This window comes from Malaclemys terrapin, chromosome 2, assembly GCF_027887155.1.
Source record: "Malaclemys terrapin pileata isolate rMalTer1 chromosome 2, rMalTer1.hap1, whole genome shotgun sequence".
Taxonomy (NCBI): Eukaryota; Metazoa; Chordata; order Testudines; family Emydidae; genus Malaclemys; species Malaclemys terrapin.
Window position 1 is genome coordinate 248933214 of NC_071506.1, and position 24416 is coordinate 248957629.

The 24416-nt window shown below is 42.5% G+C and overlaps 1 protein-coding gene across 1 annotated transcript in view; it reads left to right on the forward strand.

Moving 5' to 3' along the window:
- The window catches only part of MALRD1 (MAM and LDL receptor class A domain containing 1), a 435909-nt gene that overhangs the window by 368027 nt on the left and 43466 nt on the right, over positions 1-24416 (forward strand). Inside the window, exons 33-35 of the mRNA XM_054017027.1 lie at positions 3622-3897; positions 10120-10245; positions 12879-12945. Of these exons, the coding sequence (XP_053873002.1) occupies positions 3622-3897; positions 10120-10245; positions 12879-12945 (469 nt within the window). The remainder of the gene's footprint in view (positions 1-3621; positions 3898-10119; positions 10246-12878; positions 12946-24416) is intronic.

The following is a 24416-nucleotide window of genomic DNA, read 5'->3' on the forward strand; positions in this document are numbered from 1 at the left end:
TTTAATAATTATATATGGATCCAATACTGCTTTTAAAATTAAAACATCTAAAAATAGTGAATATTATCTTTGCAACAAAGATATTGTGGTAAAGAGAAGAATTAAATTCTTAAATTAATTATTCATCAGAATAAAAACAAAGACTTTTATTCATGGCTACAGACAGTATTTAAAATGAGATGCTTGAAACAGCAGTGATTGGAATGTACATGTGACATTGCACAGATCTTGAAAACTTTCTAAAAAAGGTTAATTCATCATTCTAATCTTGGGTCGGAGGATTACGCTGACATTCTGACATAAACCAGCAGTTTACCATTTTTACTATGTCAAACAATTGATGAGGACTATTTTTAAGTATGGCTTATGGCCAGAGTATGAAGGATAGCACATCCAGCTTCACAGCACCACCTATCTCAGGGCACTGGGGACCTCGAATATGCCTGTAGTATGAAGGTCATTTTCTGTCCTGGACCCACATGATCATCAGAGATTTCTCTCAGGTCAAATGTCAGTGTCTAGAGTAGTAGAATCAGGGCAGGGGGTGGGAGCTCTTTTTCCCTATAATATTACTGGAAGTCACTAGATGGGGCTATTATAAAAATATTATAAATTCTGTTTATTTGAATGGTAAAGCAGTTAGATCTTGAAAGAAGTGCTTATTGTCAATTGTGGAGCACTTCTTTTAGATGCCAATCATACATCAATAAATACTTTTTACTGTCATAGGTCCTGATCCTGTAATGTGTCACACACAAGTTGTCAGTGATTACTGCACTGAAAACAAAGGAAAATATAAATGATGTAGCCTCATTTGTACATTCCCATGCAGCAATAGCATGTGATTTCACTTAGTCTCTGACTGAATCATTTCTTCACTGCAGCTGCTGTCTACAGGGTCTACCACCATGAGCAAACAAAAACATTGCATGGTGTTTCCACATTACACGCCTGTTGGCTAATTCTCATCATTCATGAATGTAACATCATTCACATGATTTAGTAAAGGAAACTAGCACCACAGGTGAATTTCCAGATTTAGGCCTGCTTCATCTCTTGTTGAAGTCAATGGCAAAACTCCCATTGGCTTTAATGGGAAAACTGTTTGTCTGACATGTAGTGTCTTTAACGCTGTTGGTGGTAATATAAATCATTGGATTTACTGGCATGCTGCACATTCATCTAGATATAAAGAGAATCGAGCATACAGGGCCAGATTCTCCAGCCTGATCTTATCTATACCTTTTGCACTCACGCTGTACAAAGTAAATCAGACACATCTTTCCAATGGGGGAATCATTGTTATACTGGACAGAGAATCTGCATAATCAGGTCCTTTTGACACTCCCTCCAGGAATCCTGGTGTATGGAATATGTGGGAGCAGACATAGGGCATGACCAGAGTGCAACAGACAGTACCATTTGGCAGAATTTAGTGCAGCCTCCAGGGTTTCTGTAAATTCCACCAATGCCCTGGCTGGAGCAGACAAGACTAGAGAACCAGGGAGCCATAAAAAAGTTCCTTGTTGGCTCCTTCCCTCTCTGTTGAACTGAACAAAAACTCGTACAACAAAGAGTCTGGACCATAATTGGCATCAAATTATTTATCCACAGAATTTAGCCTGTAAACGGTCCTTCTCTTTGCAGAGTATTCACAAGATGATGTCAATTTTTTCAAATCTGAAAGAACATAGTGACTTTTTTCCAAATTTGTCAATTCTGAGAATTGATTGCAATGAACTATATTGTCTATTCAATCAATGTTGATTAGTTGTGATCGGCCAGATAAGTTGCATGTTATTACGGTAGCACCTAAAAGTTATGAACACCTGGGGAATGGAGGTTGTTCATAACTCTGAAGTGTTTGTAACTCTGAACAAAATGTTATGATTGTTCTTTCAAACGTTTGCAACTTAACATTGGCTTAATGCAGCTTTGAAACTTTACTATGAAGAAGAAAAATGCTGCTTTCCCTTTATTTTTAGTAGTTTACATTTAACATAGTACTGTACTGTATTTGCTTTTTTTTTTTTTTTTGTCTCTGCCTGAGTGCATACTTCTGGTTTCAAATGAGGTGTGTGGTTGACTGGTAAGTTTTTAACTTCCATGTTCATAACTCTGAGGTTCTACTGCACTTCTGTTCCATGATGGATGAGCACACCAGCACTTCCAGCACAAATACTCACATGTGTAGATTTAAAATGTCCATGAGTATTTGTGCTAGTAAAACTCTATTGCACTAATATTTGCACACACACACAAACAAAAGGAGCCCAAGCAATGTTGAAGTAAATTAGTTTATTATTCACAGAAAATTGTTTCCAGTATTTCTCAGCTCTAGAAAAAAATGTTATGTGTTGGGTTAAGCCTCAATGAAACTGTGGTGTAAGAGCTATTTTTCATTATTGATAAACATATTAAACAGTTCAGCTCCTTTTTGGAATCAGATAGTTGAAACAATAACAGCCTCCACCCAAACATGGGCACATGCAAGGCACATGTGGGTGGTGGTGTTTTACTGGGTATTGTTTGGTGGAGGTGTGTGTGTCTGTCTGTATAAGAAAAGCGGGAGAAACAGCAGAAAAGCAAGGATGCAGCTGGAACAAGCACTGGTAATGTGACTCTGAGAAAAGCTTAAAGAGAGAGCTTTTGGGCTAAGTGCTGGCTCAAAAGAGGCTTGGAACTGTCCAAAGAAACTGTCTCCTGCTGTTTGATTCATGCTATGTTCAGGGAAACAAGATTTTGTACATTCTTTATAAATAAACAGGATTGTATCAGGGAAACTCCTGACTCCAGGATCAAATTCTCCTCCTAGCCAAAACGAGCCATTAGACCCCAAATTTTGACTAACTGCTGGGGTCAAAAAAGGGTAATATAACTGTACAGTGTGCCCCTCTATTGTCAAGGATTTGGATTACTCCAAGGGTTAACCAACAAAATGCCAGTTTTTGCTTATGCTGCTGGTGAATAGTATCCTGAAAAAACATTACACAGTCCTTCCTTTGATTTAATTCCCCCATTTAATGAAGCTATGCTACAGAATCAAAGCAAATACATTGATATAACAAAATAGTTTTCTTTGCAGCTACTCTGCAAAAATTTTCCCCTTGCTATTTTGTTGATGTCTAAGGGTAAACCTTGGAGTACATAAAAGCTTTCTGTGTGAAATGTTCTTGTTGATCTAGAGGCTTATATAACCCTTCTTTGTTATTGTTTTAATCCATTAAGTCTATTGAAAGAGGAGCACTATAACTTGATGGCTGCCAAAAATATTAATAAACCTTTTCCTAATACAGGGTGAAAGATAACTTTTAGCAACCCTTCTGTATTAAGCCTCCTGCACAAACAAGGTACAAACAAAAGAATCAAAATAAATGGTGCATTTAGGCTCTACAAGAAAAATGCTGCAACAAAATAAACAAGGAGGTGATACACAGACTTTTCAATAGTGAATACTATACAAAGGGTGGAATGTGTTTATAAATAATTTGCAATCATATTAGAAGAGTTGAATCTGCAAAATGAATTGCCTTCCCAGTAATCCCTAGAAGTCAGGATATATTGTGACTTCAAGACTGACATGATAATTATTCCTTTCTTGGTCTTATTTCACCTGTCTAGGAACAGCCAAACCACAACCTCCAACGTGCAGCGCTGACCAGTTCACTTGTGTGTATATACAGCAGTGTCTATCTCTTGCTGTAAAATGTAATGGGGTAGAGGATTGTATGGATGGAACTGATGAAATTAATTGTCCTACTGAGATTCCTACCACTGCTTCTCCATGGCTTTGCAAGGAAACAGAGTTCCTGTGTGCTAATAAAGGTTGTATCCCATCACTCTTGAGATGTGACGGTGTGCCTGACTGCCAGTTTAATGAAGATGAAACTGACTGTCGTAAGTTACGTTTAGTGATGTAGTTATACACAAGCTAACTTATTTTCATAAAATGACAAAGTACAATAGAACCGTACTAAACAAATCCAAATCCAGTGAATTTAGTATGATTTCATAGCTAATAACATATTTTTTTTGTATCTGCATATCATATACGATCATTTATGGTATGATCATCAGTAGTTAACTCCTTGTTCAGACCTCCCACGACTGATCAGAGGCAAGTAATGAAGCACAGTTGAGGAACAAATGCCCAATCCATTTCTTGAGCAGAATGCAGGAAAACTTTATAAGAACAATTGCATGTGACATAAAAGGGGAGAGACTTGTGGAAAGGGACCATTCCAGACCCACTCCTCCTCAATTCCCACATTGCTGTCCCCATGGTCCATGGAGAATGGTATCATGGGTCCAGTAAAGGACTAGTGGGGTGGAGCAGAGACTTATATATTTCATTCCTCACCCCCATGGTATCTTCCGTTTCTTTCTCTGTAAGAGCCATATCCCCTTAGCAGCTAGGTGGTGTTTGCTCTGGAGATCCTGGGTGATGCCTGCTAACTCTGTTTGAGGAGGAATGTTGCTCCTGTCTGATGTTACATGCAGGTACATCTAGTGTTTCTACGGCAAGGACAGTATTGGAGTCTATGTCCTCCACTGTAGCTGCCTCAAAGTGTGCAAGGAAATACCCAATAGTAAATTTGATGAAAGAGGGAGAGCAACCTTTCCAGAAGGATGATCTATAGAGAAGAAATGACTGGGAGGGTGCAGTTGGACATGGCACAGAAGAGATACTGTAGAGAGCAAACTGAGAGAAGATAGTAAACTTCTGTGCAAATAACAGAAGGCAGCAGCAGCTAGGGAGCATCTACAGCCAGGGATTGGCACTGTTACAGTGTTAATTAAACTGCATGGCTGAAACAGAGCATTTTAGGAGGCTGCCATTTTACAAGTTCCAACAAGGAGGAGGAGATCCTCCCTAAATCTAAAATACTGCTGATGGGTCTGATGTTAAACAAAGAGCAATGATGAATGGGCATCCAGAACTGGATAGCTATTCTGAGGGAGTTCTGAGTCAACATGGGTAGTGCATATACTGGAAATGGACCACAAAAAAATTTTATTTAATATGTTACGGCATATAAAAGGATGTTATTTTGTTAATCAAGCAGGGAGTGCAGCCAATAATACTGTACTGCTCCACAGAGTAACCACAGTGACAAATGCTTTTAAATGACTGTATGGTACTTCTGCTAATTTACATAATTGGAAGCATTTCTGCTTTTGTTCTTAGATCACTCAGCTGCATTGCTTTGCGATTCTGCCAGTTCAATGTTCCAGGGAACACTCCTGACCTCACTAGAGTTTCAAAAACAAGTCTGGTGCTGTAGTAGCAGCAACCTGTGTCCTAGCTCCATAGGGGATGAAAGCATGAGGGACCTGGAACTCCAACTCCCAGGGGGCACTACAGCAGCTCAGGCTGATACAGAGATTAATGCCGCCCAACCCAAAATGCTTCATTCCAGGTTGACAAACTGAAACCAAATGTTTCATTTCAGAATGAAAACACATATTGCAATATCAGATTTTCCTGCTGGATGGAAATTCGATTTTTCAGTCGTCTCCGTTGATACATGTTATCCATGCAGACAAATAATTACATACTGTATCTAACACAATCAACTACAGTACACAGGCAGGAGGTGTTCAGCAGTTGCTTTTACAAACTATATGGCAGAACTTTCCTGTGATTCTGAGCTGAAAGTTGAGCTCTGTGTTTTTGTAGAAAATTATGAAATTGAATCAATGAAAGCACAAGCTCCAGGATGTTTCTGTCTTTAGATCATTACTTACTTCAAGGTCTCCAAGGTCTGGCTGTGTCAAAAGTCCCCGCTTTCAATCCTCTACCACCTCTGTCTGCCCTAGGCCTGTTCCCTATCTTTTCTAGATTATCTCATTATGTCCTAAGGCTAAGATCCTAACTCCAGTGCAGCAAGCCAGTTGTGTGCTCCTAGGATCACATGTCTCCCACTACTAGTTCCAATGCTCTTGAAATATTACTTCAGTACAGTAACTCCTCACTTAAAGTCGTCCCGGTTAACATCGTTTCGGTATGTTGCTGATCAATTAGAGACCATGCTTATTTAAAGTTGTGTAATGTTCCCTTCTAACGTTGTTTGGCAGCCACCTGCTTTGTCTACTACTTGCAGGAAGAGCAGCCCGTTGCAGCCAGCTGGTGGGGGCTTGGAACCAGGGTGGACCAGCAGCCCCCAGCAGCTCCCCCTATCAACTCCCGGCTCCCCTAAGTTCCCTGTGCAGCAGCTGCCCAGCAGGCTAGCAATTGCAGCTGTCCCTCCCACCACTGCCATGTGCTGCTCCTGCCCTCTGCCTTGGAGCTGCTCCCTGAGACTCCTGCTTGTTGTGTGGGGGGGAGGGAAAAAAGAGGGGGGCTAATATCAGCGTGTCTCCCTCCCCCTGCTCCTGCACCCCTCTTCCACCTTCTTCCATAGAGCAGGGGGGACACACCAGAGCATAGGACGGTGGGAGCTTGCAGCAGCTTCCATCTCAGCGAGCTGATCTAATTAACAAGGCAGTGTACTTAAAGGGGAAATGCGCATATCTCCCTCCATTCCTGCTGCCTTGTAGAATAAGAGAGTTAGCCCTTGAAGGCTCAGCCAATTGCTAGTTCATCATTTAGCAGTAAGGGAAATATCCCACCCTCTGACTCCTCCACCTCAAACAAGCTTCACAATCATCATCACTGTGTACCAGTATTCAATTGTTGTTTAAAACTTATACTGTGTGTGTGTATATATATAATATAGTCTTTTGTCTGGTGAAAAAAATTTCCCTGGAACCTAACCCCCTCATTTACATTAATTCTTATGGTGGAATTGGATTCGCTTAACATCATTTCGCTTAAAGTCGTATTTTTCAGGAACATAACTACAACGTTAAGTGAGGAGTTACTGTATCTTTCAATCTTAAAGCTACACCTTGGGTGGGAGGCAAAGTAATTCCTGACATAGTCAAAGAACAAACAGCTCCATGCTGAAATCTTAAACCCAGGAATTTTGGGTGGGTTGGAAACTTATTCAAACCTACTATCACATCCCTACTCCAAAAGTTTGATAGTTTTATGCCTACAGTATGGTAGCTGACAATATAACACTGCCATGACAGCTCCTTCTAAAAAGCAACCATAGTTCTGTCTTTTTTAATGAAATTTCTTTGCTACTCTTTTTGAAAGGCTTCACCCAAAGCATTGAAGTCAATGGCAAGACTCTCATCAACTTCAGTGGGCTTTGGATCAGGCCCTATTCTCCTCTCAGTTCACGTGCACTGTTTCCCTTCACAATTTCATTTACCTGGGTGTATGAACAGAAAGCCACAAAATGCTCATCCTGTTTCAGTCCCAGATTGTATCAAATGATAGCATCATCTCCCAGGATGAAGACAGGTTGGCAAAATGTGTTCTGTAGAGATAAAGTATAAATCCTGAAAGAGGCCACAGCAAAGAAAAACAAACACAAATGCATTAGTCACATCTCTACTACAACCACCATCACCACCACAGAAATTTCACCATGTATGATTTAAGGATTTATGTAGAAAGAAATTTCCTGCAGAGGTCACTGAACAGTTTGCGTGTGAGGTGTCATGTTAATGTTGTGGATTTCCACTATTAACTTGGTGGATTTTATTTCTTGCTGCTCTTTACAACAGAAGCTTCAAGTTATGTTGCCTTTACAAAAGCTCTGCTTAGCTAGCCTAGCTAGCCCTTCTGTCACATCTAATTTTAGGAAATGTCTCTTTATCTCACCAGCCTAGTTAGTTAGTTAGTTAGTTAGTTATTTATTTATTTATTTATATTATAAATTGCATGATCTAAAATGGAAAGGGTATAAAATAAACATAAAGACCCAACGGGTATATGCATTACTTTCCACATGCCCCCAATAGAATCTGACTTAAGTTGCTAACAGCAATGAATAAGAAATGATTTCTCATTTCTCTACAGTGCAATAAAATGGATCTGTGGTGTGCACCTATAAACTTCCAAAGACATAAGAAACGTTAAAATCATACATTTAAAAAAAAATCTTTCTTTCTTTCTAAACACTTAATTTGCACTTACAGAATTAATTGTGGATGCAAACCTAAGTATTTTTGACCATTTGCTCCCATTTTAATCCCTGCATTTGGCATCTGCATCCTTAAAACACATGGTGGACTCTTATGACATTAAATGATAACTCTGCTGCGTTGTAGTTGTGTGAATGACAGAGTGCATTGACTGTATCCAAAGCATTGATGCAATATTAAAGTAGAAATATCAATGTTAAAAAGTCAGAAAATTCTAAAAGTTAGTTACTGCTGCATTGATAACTCAGTCATATCCCCCTTCTTAACACCCACTGCAGTGGTGCAATGCAGTCATGAAGGAGATCCACCCTCTGGAAGGGGAATTTTAGGGTGGTGCAGAGCCACTCAAACAACTTCTTCACCACCCTCCCGAGTACAGGGGTAGGGGGTGGGGAGGTGATAAACTGGGAGGAAAGGGGCATGTTCAGGGCATCTGTATGCCCCAACAATCCCCAGCTATTGAACTTGGGACTAATGACAGCCAACACAAAGTAGAGAAGCAACCCAAAGATTTCTCTGTTTTACCCTATGGTATCCATGTAGCGGAGAGCCAGTCCCAAGACTGGGGAAAGTAGAAGTAGCTCTATGCCACATTTGTCTCCCCAACACAAGCTATGCTGAGCACAACTTAAATGTAGCCCAGGTACAGAGCTCCTATGTTTATCACAGTGTACATTAAACAACATCAGCAATAATACATGTGTCCTTACATGGAGCGTCTTTAAAATAGATGGGTAAGAAAAATCATACAGAAGGTCTAAGAGATATAAATGAAATTGCTGAGGTTAAAGACTTGAGTTTTTAAAATATCAAATTCTCAGGGCGTGTGCAATTTCACCCCTGATTTTGGATGCATTTACTGCTTACTGCAGTTATATGCACAAACTTGTATTTGTGCGCAAATGACACCGGCTACATGAGCCCTGTGATGTATGCAAAAGGAGGAAAACTCGCCAAGATTTCCTAAAATGACTAGTAATTTTGGATATATTTATAGTCCTTGGTAAATTGGCAGTGTGTAAGATTTATGGGTCTGATCCTGTGAACCTTTACTTCTAGGAGTCTACTTGTCGTCTGAGAGACTGCCTGCATTAGCAACATTTGGCAGGATCTGATGTAATATTCGTATTGCAAGGTTGAAGTGCAGTATTTTATATTCAGCATTTTCTTTTGGCTCGGTGTAATCCAGTGATTTAGAGTACTTAAAATATTCCTAAATTCTCTCATGCTTGTTATAAATCTAAAATCCGGGCCAAATTCTGCTCAGTTACACCGGTGATATGTCTAACTCAAGTGAAAACAGTGTGTTACTCCTGGTTTATGCAAGCATAATGGAGAGAAGAATTTAGCTCACAGTCCCTTAAACCAAGATGTTCAGAAATAATGGCTCAGGGGCAGTGCAACAGAACATTTCATTAGCTAGAATGTTTCTCAAAGTGACAAAATGCTGTTAGATTCTCGGACAGAATGCAGAACCACCGGGTACATCTTATAGAATCAGTGATGCCATAATGAATTACCTGGAGGCTTATGTGATTCTGTCAAGATTTCCCCTCTATAATTCCTTTAGATGAGTTTAGAGAATATAACTGAATGCTACAGCATGACAAATGTCTGTAGGTTTAGATTTTTAATGTAGCCTTTCTCCACTTTTGTTACATCAGCCATATATAATGTTTAGCTTCTAGCAACAAAATGGGATACTTTTACAGCACGTTTCTGTTCTATGTTTAAGAATTAATTCAATTATTTTGATAACTGAGTTATCTAGGCAGGTTGATTATGTTTTCTGATATCTGATTGTGGATTTTCATTAAGCATTGCACCTATTCCACCAATAACATATCAAATGTAAACACCCCTTCCCAGGATTTGAACATAGTAAAAGCTTGATTTGGCAACCTAAGCTGTCTTTTTTAATGTCTAAGTTGTACACCTCTCAAATGGACGTATATAATGGAGATGCCGATCCAGATTTATATACTCTGACACAAATAAGCTGCTATAGCGTTCCAATAGTGTTTTATCAGTGAATAAAGGAAATGTGTCTGACTATGTCATCTTGTTACTTTGTTCCAGCCACAAAGGACTGCTTCAATGGTTCTGTGTTGTGTGCATCAACTAATACATGTATTCCAGTCTCCAAGCGCTGTGATGGTATTGCAGACTGCTTTGATTTCAGTCTTGATGAATCCAGCTGTTCAGGTAGTCAGTTTCACATCAAAATATCATTTCAATAGAAATATATAGAGTTTTTTATTTCACCAGCAAATGGTGCACAATATTGACTGAATTCATCCTGCTGAAGCTCAGTCAGATTACAGGAGGGACGAATTTGAAACATTATGTTATTTTTATAGAGAGGATAATGGGAGAAAACAATGAAAAACTTGTGACTGTTTGAAATGGGGGTATTTCTTGGTATATATATTGAATTACAGTAAAACCTCTATCCTGCAAACTTATAGGCTTGATTTTAATTATGCAAATAGTCCCAGTAAAGTGAATTGAACATTTGGAGGTCCCTGGGATTTCTCATGCGCTTAAAGTTAAGCACAATGCACATGCAGGACTGGGGCCTAAACCAGGAAATAGAGAATGCATCTTAGCATAATAAAAATATTGCAAAACCTGATATTTTTAGTACAACAGAAAAACAATGGATAAAAGTAAAAATAGGAAATGCAGTATATCTAATGAAAATCATCTTTAGAACATACATACGAAGTGTTTAATTCACAAGGCATCCATAGAGCAATATTCTGTGCCCAGATGTTAATATGAAGCATTCACTGACTTCTGGGGGAGCACTTGGAAAAGAATTAGACCAGAAATACAGTTTATATTATGTTTCATGAAACAGTAATATTTTACCATGAAAAATTCACAGTAATATAAAATGCTTGGTAAATAGATGTTGTAATCTATCTTTGGTAATTTTGTAATGTTTTGAGTGAATGTTATAAATGCAAGGAAGTATATTTAGTATCCAGTTAAATGTAGAGGATTGTGAGATGGTAAACATAAAGCAGTAAATTCAAATAGTGGTAAAAAAGGGCCTCCTTCCACTTTTCAGGTGGCATATCTTTTAAATAATTTGCTTCCCACACGATCTTGCTGGAAATTTAGGTATCTGAATGGAATAACTAATCTGATATTTTTTTCTTTTATGTCTCCAGCAAACAGCCCATACTATTTCTTTTATCTGACTCTATGCAGCAGTGAATTTCATACATTTTCTCCCATTCCAGGAAGATGGCCCAAATCCTGTAGTTAACTCTAACACCAATAGACCCCTGTGTCCAGGCAAGGCACCACATAGGTGTTGGAGTGTGGCCATGCCACATGCCATGCCCAGCCAATTGTAGGATCGGGACAATGATGGGGGTTTTAATAACTTGTTCAGTCCCATAAAATTGCAACTTTGTTATCTGAACAATTACTTGCTTGTGCCATATGGTTTCTAATATTGTTTTGGGATACATTTTCAAAGCAATGAGCCACTGCCATTGTTGTTAATGGAAGTTCTGTCATTAAGAGCTGAATCCTGCAAACTTCAGTGGAACTAGTCACCATGTGTGAAGTGAAGCTCATGTACAAATCTTTGCAGGATCAGGCTCTTAGGCATGCATGTAACTTTGCTCAGATAAGGAGGCCCACTGAATTCACTGTGCATACCAGTAAGTAGTAATTTTGCCTCTGATTCTACAAAACTTAGTCACATACTTGACTTTACTCCAGAGACTAGTCCCATTAAAGTTCATGAGACTGCTCACTTAAGTAAAGTTATGCATGTGCCTAGAGTTGCAGGATAGCAGCCTAAATTGTTTTACTGCTATAGATATTGCCATGGGTATAAATTCCAGCAGACTGTTTTGAAAGTTTAGAGGCACATGTACTGCCCTGCTGTAATTATATAACTATAATGTGGGGGGATATTCAGTGGTAATAAAATAGTAAATAAAACAAGACCAATATTTATTGTAATAGGAAAAGGAACTAACAACAAACATTTGTAAAAAATATTTTGTTACTTTTAAAACCTTAGGGTTCTGTTTTTGGTTTATTTGGGGCTTTTTTGGTGAATGAATATTTTTTAAATTAAATGTGTAAATGCTAAAATATATGTGAACTTAGGTTGACCTCATGCCCACCAAATACCCAAGGTGTGTCACAAGTCCATAACAACACTTGGCTTGGCATGTCTTTCTTCTTAAACATCTTATTCTATTAAGACTGATTTCCCTTGAGCTGTATGAACATGTATCTATGAGACATCTTTCATGAAAAGACTGGTCACACAGCAGATGGTGAACATCTGTTCTTATCTCATCCTTACATTTAAACTATTAATAATAATATCAGACATAGGCACTAAATCAATCTATGAAGTTCAGCACTCTAAACTAACTCCTTTCTCTATTGAATAGTGTTGGGAATCTTCATATTGTAATATCTGAATGTTCCAATGAATGACAGAAGCCCCACTATGAGAGTCATGTAAAATTTGACCTAAGAAATTACTAGGGCCTGGACCCAACAAAGCACTGGGATTACTTCAAGCACAAGTAGTGCTATGACTTCGGTGGAGATGCTTAGGATAGGCACGTGACCAACTATGTTACCGAATCACGGCCTACAGTGCTGGTCTTCAGAAATGCTCAGCACCCAAAACATCAGATATACTAAATGAGAGCTGTGAGCATTCAGCAACTCTGAAAATCAAATTGTAGAAAATTCTGATGTAGGGAAAAAATCTTGCATTGGCAGGCGGAACAAACTAATTTCTATTACATCTTCCTTAATCTAGTTACCTTTGTTTACTTATATTTTCCTAGGTTGTCCAGAAGGATATTGCAAAAATGGAGGAACTTGTATCATCAAAGACGCTGTTCCTTTCTGCCAGTAAGGTTCACTCTCTTATTCTTTTGAGAAGAGTTTCTTTTGTTCCCTACAATTAGAAATGACAGTCAATGGAAATGTATTTCTGAAGAGTAAATTTGCACTGCATGAGTTTGCACTATTCTCATTTACAGTAGCTGAGTGAATAAGAGACCAACAAATAATGAGGGTGTTTTGAGAAGAATATTAGCTAACAAGCAGAGTTTTCCATGACTTTCATCTGTCCTGTATTAGTTAGGACAGCCTGTTTTTTCATTTCCTCCATCTCATATTGCACATCAGCATTTAAAAGAACATATTGTTATAAAAATAATGCCTTGTTTATAGCAGACATATTGTCCATCTCAAGGAAGATTCACAGCAGGCCATGTTCCCAGCTCTTCGTTAATTTATGATGTATCTCTGGCATAACATTACTTATTGTACTTATTTCAGCTGCTGCTTTTCCACTTATGTCAAACAAAGGGTTAAATGCATTTAGGAATGTTGCAGTGCAAACCAGGGGAGCAATTGTGAATGCCCTCCAAGCTTCTGAAAAGCAGTCGCTTTTTATTTGTCACAAGCAGTGATTTTCTGTATTTTCAGCATAGGCTGGACCACCAGGTAACCAAATAGACTATAAACAGGTAGATTAAGATCTCTACAATATTAAGGGAGAGTGAGTTTGGAGTGGCTGCTTACACTAGTGGGCAAAAACAATCAAGCACTCTAATCAGGGTGAAAGTTGAGGGTGGCTTTATCTGCCTGGTGTCCCTCCCTAAGTCCCTGGCATGACTGAATACAAGAGAAGAATCAAGAACACGGTGTTTCTAATTTTTAAAGCAGGCCTCAATTTGACTTCTATTTGACTTGTTCAAACATAGAGTATCAAACTACAGTTGCTGCATCCCTTTGATAACCACAGCCAAAAGGGTTGGTAGATGCTGGGGATGATAGGAAGACAAGGTAGAAAATATCATGTAGTAGGCACAAGTCTCGATCAGGTTTCAACATCTGTTTGACATCTGGAGCACAGTGTTGGCAGATGTGGATCCTGCCATTCAGTTCATGTTGCTGAATATAAATTCATTAGTTGATAAATCATAAAAAGCAATAACTTTAATTAACGGAGAGGCGCCTTTGTGCATACAGCTGATGAAAGGATGAGACTGCAGGGCTTATATTGATGTAGTTGTCTCCAGCCAGGCTTACAATTAAACATAGAGCAGTGGTGGATTGCAGCTTTGGGGGGCTGTATTACTTGCACCTGACCTGAAGATCTCCCACTGACTTATATGTGAACCCTGAGCTGGGGCTTGTTTTGGTGTGACTGTCACTCCAGTGCCCCACGCATTCCTAGTTGACCTAATTAAGTTCCTGTCAGTAGTGGATATGCAACTCAATGCCCCAGCACCTGCGGGCCCGCCGGGAAACCTCCCCCCCAAGTTTTACACATGGGTATTTTTAGTAAAAGTCATGGACAGGTCACGGGCCGTGAATTTTTGTTTACTGCCCATGACCAGTCCGTGACTTTTATTAAAAGTAACCGTAACTAAAACGTAGCCTTAACGATAAGGGGCACACACTAAAAATGTTTGGTCATATTGCTCTGAAGTGTGATGGTATAGTGGCAAGAAGACTGTGCAAGTGTCAGAATGCAAGCTGGGGGCAAGAGTATATTTTCTCACCAAATTAGTTATACACAGTTTTAACTCTAATACTAGCCAGACAGCATGTACAGTACTGCATGTACTGTACATTCACATTTAATACATACCACTGTTCACATATAATACATTCAATACACTGCTTTATCTTCCCTCTATTTAAAGCAGACACTGGATATGTAGCAGGCCAAATTTAGGGTCAACTGCATCTGCCCACTATAAAGTGAACAAATGGCATGCTTTTATTAGTGCCTGGATTGTAAGGATAGTCTAGTTAAGTAGTAAATGTAATTACATCCCTTGCCCTGTAGTTAAACAAGTGTGTTAGAATTATATCTTCATTAAACACAATTTTTCAATCATACTGAATATGTACAATCTAGCCAACTGAGCTATAGAGATTAGAATTTCAAGGAAACATCATACACAGATAATTAATTGAGGTTATATTGGTACCCGTGTGTCTCAGAAAATGTTGGTTTTATCCAAAATATAGAAATCAGGGTTTGATTTTATTTTACTAGATTGAAATGAGAAAGATGCCTTTTCCTTTTTATTTTACAGAGGAGAACTGAGATTACAGGATTATAGCTGATTCAGAAGAGCCTTTTAACTATTTCTTCTTAGAAATGCTAGCTGGCCTCAAATTTTCACTTATCACTCTTAAGAGACCCAAATAATCTGTTTTAATGCACAAAGTAGTTTATTGCCTGTGGCACACTAGTGTTTAGCAGTATTGCATGAAAAGATGAAAGTGGAACTTTTTAGTAGCTAGACATTTTCCTCAGTGTTTGAGCTGGTCTCTCAAAATCTAAATCCTTTAATATGGCAGGAATTTGTACTTGGAAAGCCTAGGTCCCCACAAACAATTCTAAATGATGCCATAGTGCATTGGATTTTTGGTACTAGATAAAAGTCCGTAAATAAACTGTTACTAACATGAGTGGTTATCTAAAATTGACTTGTCTCTACACACAGTGGTTCAAAGTTTGAGGGTGACATAAATGTTGTATAAGTGAATGCATGCTGAAAGGATGGTAGGGTGGGGATGTAGTAGGAAAATCAACCAAGCGTAGGTTGTACATGTTACCCCTGTTAGAAGCATTATTGTCTATGGTTTTAGAGTTCAAGAGTAGGAATCAGGAGATTTAGGTTTGATTCCCAGCTCTACCAATGACTCAATGTGTGACTTTATGTGAACCTCTTAATCTCCCTAAAGCTCGGTGTCCACATCCATAAAATGGGGATAAAACTTACTGTACCCACCTTTGTAAACCACTTCGAGATCCTTTGATGCAAAATGTCATTTTAAATATTTAATCATTTATTATTTTAATTAATTATAATCTCAATGTAAGCAAATGTGATATGTACTATATTATGCTTATAACCATAACTAGATTCATTAGAGTAAATAAAATTGCTGCTGATAATTACTGCAAATACATTTGCTTCAGTCTCTACAAATTCCACACCTTATAAATATCACATGGCCTACTAAGGAAAAGTCAGAGTGAAAAATACAACTTGCAGGTAGGGGTAATGAATGCTCATATTGGCATCCACAGTGATTAGAGGTTCAAAAATGCAGGGGCAGTTATTTGCAGACGTAACATTTTGCCCTCAAAAACGAAGGCCATTTTAGAATATTTGGGACTTAATTTTATCAGTAGACAAGATTTGGGAGCTGTTGTTGCATGGGTATATTTATTAATGAAAGACATTGTTCAGGTGGAAACTCTATGTAACATCAGAATGATACTTGTTGCACAGCTCACTAACTTTTTGTATGGGCACATTAAGAGTTACACTCAAATTATTAGCTGACTTTTTTCCTGCTGAATTCACCAGAATTACTCTGAAAAAAGCTGCAACTCTTTGAAGCCGAGGTTGAAAGCTAAGTTGACAGTCAGTTGGTCAGTGCTTACTTTAAAGCAGGAGGCCTTATAACTAAGCAAACAAGGAATCAGGAATATAAGTTTCTCTCAGCAGATTTCTGATAAATTACATTTAAAAAAATAATATTTCCACTGCTTTTTCACATGATGTTTGTAAGAAAAGCTGTCAAACTGATCTTCAGTACAGGCGAGCCACTTCCCTTCAAAAGCATTATTGGCCCGATAGACAATACAAGATGTGTGCTGTTTGTTTTGATCTAGCTATAACTATATCAAGTACTGGAATGAGTCTACAGTTTGCCATACTTAACATTTTGCTTCTTTCCTCAGTTTCAGTATCTAGGTTTTTTGGGCAATAAAATCGGTCATTTGAAGCTTGCTTTCTTTTAATATGGAAGCAAGAAATTCCACTTTATTTAAGATTGAAGGAGGAGGAAACAAATTGCTATTTGGGTTGACTGTGTGTGCCCCCATTCATATTCACTTATGTGGGAGAATTCATAGAGTTTGTTTGCATGAATGTTTGGGGAGGAGGCACTGATTCTCCCACTGCCTTTCACTTTGTGTAGTCACTTACACCTGCACAAATTGGTGTAAAATGCTACCATTCTGATTTGCTTTGTCCTCTTTGCACAGGTGGAAATGAGTACACAAGTTGCAGGTTATGGCCTGCATTTATGTGAATATGTTTGTCTATGTGCAGGCACATATATTTGTTTGTGATTCTGAATTTTCACACAGGAAGTGGCATACCAACTATATTACAGGTATTGTCTTTTTGGATCTTGGAGTGAGGGTGGTAGAAGGTAAGAGCAGAGGCTGGTTTTAAAAGCTGAAAGCAAAGGAACTGTTTGGTCACCATGCATGCTGCTGAGAAAGAGTTTCAAGGAATATGTGTTTTGTTTTAGCCATGATGAGGAGCTCAGTGTAACACAGGGGCGAGCAAACTTTTTGGCCCAAGGGCCACATCGGGTTTTGAAAATTGTATGGAGGGCCGGTTAGGGGAGGGGGGTGAAGGCTGGCCCCCACCCCATCCACTCCACCCGCTTTTGGCCCCCCACCTCCCAGACTCCTGGCCCATCCAAACTTCCCTGTTCCCTAATGACCCATCCAACTCCCCTCCCCTGCTCTCTGTCCCCTGACTGCCCCCAGAACCAGCTGCGCAGCACAGACCACTGGATCAGGCCAGTGGCTGCAGCTGCACTGCCCCAGGAGCTCGCTGCCCCACCTCCCAGAGCATTGCGCCAGTGGCGGAGCGAGCTTAGGCTGCGGGGGAGGGGGAACAGCGGGGAAGGGGCTGGGGGCGAGCCTCCCGGGCCAGGAGCTCAGGGGCCGGGCAGGAGGGTCCCACGGGCTGGATGTGGCCCGCAGGCCATAGTTTGCCCACCTCTGGTGTAGCAGGCAGGGCCGGCTCCAGGCACCAGCCGAGCAAGCTGGTGCTTGGGGCGGCAGCTTGTAGGAGGCGGCATTCCGCCCCATCCTAGGGCGGCACGGCCGCTTTTTGTTGTTGTTGTTGTTGTTGTTCCTAGGGTTACCATACGTCCGGATTTTCCCGGACATGTCCGGCTTTTGGGGGCTCAAATCCCCGTCCGGGGGGAAATCCCCAAAAGCCGGGCATGTCCGGGAAAATCGGGAGGGAGGGAGGGCTCGGCCGGGGCCTCTTTGGCCGGGGCCGGTGCGGGGCCGGGCCGGGGTCGCGGCGCTGGGCCGGGCGGGGAGCAGGGGGCGCGGTGCCGGGAGCCGGTCCGGGCCCGAGGGGCTGGGCCACTGGGGGGTGCGCTGGGCCGCGCTGGGCCGCGGAGCCGGGCCGGGAGCCGGGCTGGGGTCGCGGGGCCGGGGGGTGCACCGGGCCGCGGAGCCGCGGGGGTGCGCCGGGCCGGGAGCCGCGGGGGTGCGCCGGGCCGGGAGCCGGGCCGGGGCCGCGGGGCCGGGGGGGTGCGCCGGGCCGGGGGGCCGGGCCGGGGTCGCGGAGCCGCGGGGGTGCGCCGGGCCGGGGGGCCGGGCCGGGGTCGCGGAGCCGCGGGGGTGCGCCGGGCCGGGGGGCCGGGCCGGGGTCGCGGGGCCGGGGGGTGCGCCTTACCTGCTTCAGGCTTCCCGCGAATTAAATGTTCGCGGGAAGCAGGGGAGGGGGCGGAGACTTTGGGGAGGGGGCGGGGTTGGGGCGGGGCCGGGGCCCTGTGGAGTGTCCTCCATTTGGAGGCACAAAATATGGTAACCCTAGTTGTTCCGGCGTGGAGGACGGGAGCGCCCTGCAGCAAGCCCAGCAGGAGAGCCCGTGTCTTTCCCTCCCAGCTGACCGGAGCGGTGCGGAGCCATCCCAGCAGGGGGCACAGTGGCAGGGGCCGCGCCACAGGGTTTTTGTTTTTGGTTTTGGTTTTTTTTGTTTGTTTTGGGGTTTTTTTGCTTTGCTTTCCGGCCGCCGTGGTTTATTTATTTATTTATTTTTTTGCTTGGGGTGTCCAGAAAGCCAGAGCTGGCCCTGGTAGCAGGTGATAAGTCTGGTGTTGATAAGTAGATTTGAGCATCAGTGGTGTGGAGGTGATACTTGAACACATGCAAATGGATAAGGTTACCCAAGAATAAGTTGTAGATAGAAAAGAGGACTTGATGTAATCCTGAGGGATATGTAAGCCTGAATGGAGAAGAGGAGAGGAAAGAAGGGGTTGCTGAATGAATGGTCAGAGAGATAGGGAGAAAAAAACAAGCGGAGATAGTGTTATGAAACCTGAGGTGGCATAGAATGTTAAGGAGGAGGAGGTGATTCTAAGTGTCAAAGGTTGTTGGGAGATTAAGGAGGATGAGGATGGAGTTTAGGCCTTGAGATTCAGTCATGGTGAGAGCAGTTTCATAGAGCAAAGCGGATGGATGCCAGATTGGAATGGATCTCGCAGTGAATTAGAGGAAATGAAGCCTATATACCAGTTGCAGACCACTTGTTTGAGTTTAGAAATTCAGAGAAGAATAGAATAGTTGAAAAGACAGGTAATATTGAGATTTGGCTTTTGGAGAATGAAGAAGGTAAGAGCCTGTTTGTATGAAGACATTCATGCACAGATTACATAGGTAGCACAGAGAAGTTCAGTTTTGTATCTTCCCATTATATTACTACAATCTGCAAAGTGATATCAAGGCAAATACAAAGAATTTTCCTGACTTCAGTGTATTTGTGAGTTAGAAGACAGATTAAATATTTGACTTCCCTGGTATAAATAAGAATGAAGCCACCTGCTGCAAAAGGAAATATACAGTATTGATGGAAAAGCTCCTTTTTAGATTTGCTGATGTCTCATGGGAAACTCCTTGCTGAACATCCTGATCAGAAACAATTCTGTTTTTCCTATACTATGTTCTGTTTTCTTTTTACACTTTGTTTTTATTAAGAATATTTGCATGAAAACGAGATGCTTGCTCCAGAGGGATTAATTTGCCCCATTGCTATTTCTCACCTGAAGTCTAACATCATAATCATCTCCAGAGCAGCCAAGTGTGATGTCACAAACAATATTAGTCTGCAAGTGAACAATAAGCTTCAGGAGAAAATGAACCCTCAGGAACAATGTCTTGTTTTCATGTCATAAAAACCAGAGTAATAGGAAGCAATACAGGAAAATACTGCATTTGCAGCATAGACAGAACTGTCCCTAAATACAAAAGAGCAAATGTTCTGTGGCTCCTTAAGATCAGTGTTGTGGAGCCTGTTTTGTAGAAGTTGTGTGAACAGTGCTAAACATTTTTCTTGAATATTTGCTTTCATTTAACAATGAATTTGCTTTGGCCACCTTCATCTCTTTTGTGTTTGCTTTCAGCAATCATATGAGTGATTAAATGCGTGAATGCGTGTGGAATTTAAAGTTTGCAGATTCAAATAATCAAAGTTCATGCCTCTCTTCCTCCCTTGATCCCTGAGGTACAAAGGAAACTAATGTACTTCAAATCTGGGTCCACATACATAACCAGGGTATCACGCTCTTGGTTATGTATTTGTGTAATTTGTCTGTTGCCCTTCAGCATACGGTGAGCCAGTACTAGACCTATCTCATCAGTTTCCTGTTCATGCTGCTGGGACCAGAGAGATGAATTTCTCCTCCAGCAGGCAGAGAAGCGATATAATCTGGCTACTACCAACTGTCACAGAGCTGGTCAAGCTTCCCCTTCTGGACACTTAGTGTGCTGCTGTGTCCAGGCTCACACATTGGATCCAGGTGTTTCTGAGCTCCTCTGAGTCTGGGCAGGCTCCTGGCCCAGACTCTAGCTCTGGCCTTTAGACTCACTCCCAGGGTGGAGACTCACTGTCTGATACCCCTTCTTGAAAGTGGGACTCCTACAGTCTAGCTACCCTCGTGCTAAACAAGCAAGTTTCCCTGGCAGCTTAAGCATACTCTTTCTCAGAAGTCCGCATTAGTGCGGTTTGCAGTTTAACCATTTGGGAACACATGACAGTTGAAGCCAAGAACTTAGCAGATGTGCAAAGTAACTTCTTAAACATTTTATTCATAAAGAAAGCACAGAGACTTATAGATCCATGCAAAAACAATAAACCTGCATGCAAAACTCTCCCTCCGGTATCCTCACAACTCCAAGAGCCCTTTGGATTTTGATCTGAGTCTTTCCACAGTCCACGTCCCCCTGGACCTCACTTTTCCAACTCAGTCTTTTCTTCCTGGTCATGGCTTCTCCTCTCTGACCCTTGCAGCAGGCTCCCTTCAGCTGGGGCTGGTCAAAAGCTTCCCTCCTCCTCAGAAAGTGTGTCCTTTTGTGTCTTCCCTGAACCTCCCAGCATCTGAATTTTTAAAAGCCAGTGCTAATGCCTGGTTTCTTTCTTCTTCTTCTTCTTCTTAGATTTTCCACTCCTCTGCAGATAATCTGGGAAGAACCAGGTTCCCTAGCCTCCAGCTATCCCATTATTTTAAAGTGCTCCCATTTGTACAGGAAGCTATTTAGGTTAATGACTCTCCATTGTTCTTGATCCAAGAGAGGTGACACCAACCTGGTACCAGATGTACTGATGGCACATCTGCTGAGGAATTCAATGACACAGCAGTTTCATAAAATATCCAGAATTCATAAATTGTACATAGACAGATTCCCTGGGTCATTACACCAACATCATCACCACTAATCAGCTTTGTGGATTCTTCAAAGGTACAATCCTTTATGAGTGATCATTCTGCTGGTGTTTTTCTTGAGTGGATCAACATAGGTAGCAATAGTACACTTGGCACTATACATAACTTCCCCAAGAGGCAGTCTCACATGCAGAGTGTTTAATCCACCAGACCCCACCTCTTCATCTGGTGGCAGTGAAGCTGCTTCTCCTCCTGTAGTTTTTAGAGAAGGCATGAAACTGTAAGACGAGCTGAACTGTAGAATAAGCACCAGAAGCACCTGGACCAACCCCGCAAGAGCAGTGAGAGAAGCCAGTAGGGAGAACTAGGAAGCAAGACAGATTGGGTTGTGGGGGGCTCTGAAAATAATAGGTAAGACCTTCCCCACACATACCTATAGACCCCACAGGAACCTGGAGAAGTGGGTGGCTAAAGATCTACTTCCTTCTTCCCAGAAAAGAGAAGCCTCAATTTCAAATTGCTTTCCAGTTTTTGGAGTTCATTACTGGGCAAACAGAGCTAGCTGGCTGTTCTGGATACAGTGTCTTTGGAAGGAATCTGCCTGTCTCCGTTTCTTTAATGCCAAAACAACAGTTTGCCTCACTGTGCCTGTTAAACTCTACCCCTGAGTAGCATGATGGAGACAGCCATCTTATTTGATTAAACAAATGTGACAGCACTGCCCCACATTTTTTGTTTCTGAGCATCCAGCATTGTAAAGAAACCTGTGGTAATCAATTTAAGTAATCAGATCTAATTTTCTTACTAAGCAGCATATTTTCTGTGGTGAGAAACTGAAGGTCAGATTTCTCTGTAAAACTGGAAGAACGCAAAGTATCTTCTACCTTTCTGTAACCCACTGTCTGAAATGAAATATTATTGCTTTGATGATCTGACAAAAGTATCATTTGACTAGCACTGTTACATAGGGTTACCATACGTCCGGATTTTCCCGGACATGTCCGGCTTTTTGGGCTCCAAATCCCCATCCGGGGGGAAATCCCAAAAAGCCGGACATGTCCGGGAAAATCGGACATGCGGTCGGCGGCTCGGGGGCTCAGCCGGCGGTGCTCGGGGGGGCCCGGTGCCGGGCCGGGGACTCGGGGGGCCTGGCCGGCAGTGCCGGGCCGGGCCGGGGGCTCGGCCGGCGGTGCTCGGGGGGGCCCGGGGCCGGGCCGGGCCGGGGGCTCGGGTGCCGGGCCGGGCCGGGGGCTCGTCCGGCGGTGCTCGGGGGGCTCGGGTGCCGGGCCGGGGGCTCGGGTGCCGGGCCGGGCCGGGGGCTCGGCCGGCGGTGCTCAGGTGCCGGGTCAGGTGCTGGGCCGGGGGCTCGGCCGGCGGTGCTCGGGGGGGCCGGGTGCCGGGCCGGGGGCTCGGGGGCCGGGCCGGGCCGGGGGGCTCGGCCGGCGGCTCGGGTGCCGGGTCGGGGGCTCGGCCGGCGGGGCCGGGCTGGGGGCTCGGGGGACGGGCTGGGGACCTGCGGTGCCGGGGGTGGGCCGCGCCTCCTCCCCCCCCACACACACCCCCCCTTACCTGCTTCAGGCTTCCCGCGACTCAAATGTTCACGGGAAGCAGGGGAGGGGGCGGAGACTTTGGGGAGGGGGCGGGGTTGGGGCGGGCACGGGGGCGGGGCTGGGGCGGGACTGGGGCCCCTTTAAAGTGTCCTCCTTTCGGAGGCACTAAATATGGTAACCCTACTGTTACAGTATTCAGGATAGCACTCTTTATGGAAGGACACTGGCCGGATTTAGTCTATTGTCATCCTGCACAATGAATTGTTCCCTGGATATTTCCCAGTTCCCCTTTTATGACTTGTTTGGTAAGTGGATAGTTTTTTCTCTACAGAAAAGTTGTACAAACCCAAGACATTTTAAGTTGCTAAATAAAATGGAGAGACTCATGAAAGTGATTTGCAGCCATTCTTATGAGTTTGAGGAGCTGAGTGGAGCCAGCCCCTGCTCTGAGAGTAACAGAAGCAGAACATGGTGAATGTTACTGCTTAAACAGCACAAAATGTATTTTATCAGTCCCATTGGAATATGCAGGATCTGTTCTGCTGGACGGGCGGAAGCAGTGGAGCATAATTTAACGAGGAAAGTGAAAGTGACTCTGATTTGTAAGAATGCTGAGGAAAAAGTCATCTCTTGGACTTGAGATTTGTAGTTCTCCATACAAAGCTCCTGAGGTAGGCTTACCCATAGTGCTTGAGATGCAAAAAGCATTCCAGCCTGTCTGATATATGTCCTGTGTACCAGGTTGGATTGCCACATTTTTCAGTTGTGCCAAATATGACAAAATTATAGACCACTTACAAGTCAATCTGCTCCTCAAAGAGAAAGCAGATACCTGCGAGCAGTGGAGAGTCAGGGTGAGGGCTGCTAGCTGGGCGGTACCTTATGGCTTACCCTCACCTCAGAATGACTAGCACCCCAGGAGCATCTCTATCATCACACTGAATGTTGAGGTCAGTGTGGGCGAGTGTCTGTCTACAATGGGGAAGAGGTTAGGTAAGTGTCTGAGGAGGAGTCTGTACTGCAGAGGTTTCATGATTGAGAGGTAAGGGGGAGGACTTTGTACTGGAAGCGATGGTGTTTGGGTGTCTTGTGGGGAAGGAGGTTATCACATTCTTTAATGCATCTGCTGGAGAACTGCGAGGAACATGGCTGAGAAGCTGTAAAAATAATGGTATTTTGTATTATACTGAAAAAGAGAGAACTATCCAGAAAGCCAGAAGTAAATTAAGAACAAAAAAACTAGGGATGGTGAAAATAAAGAAAGGGAAATCGGGCAAAGAATAAAACATCTTGTGCTGCATCCTTCCCTCTCAC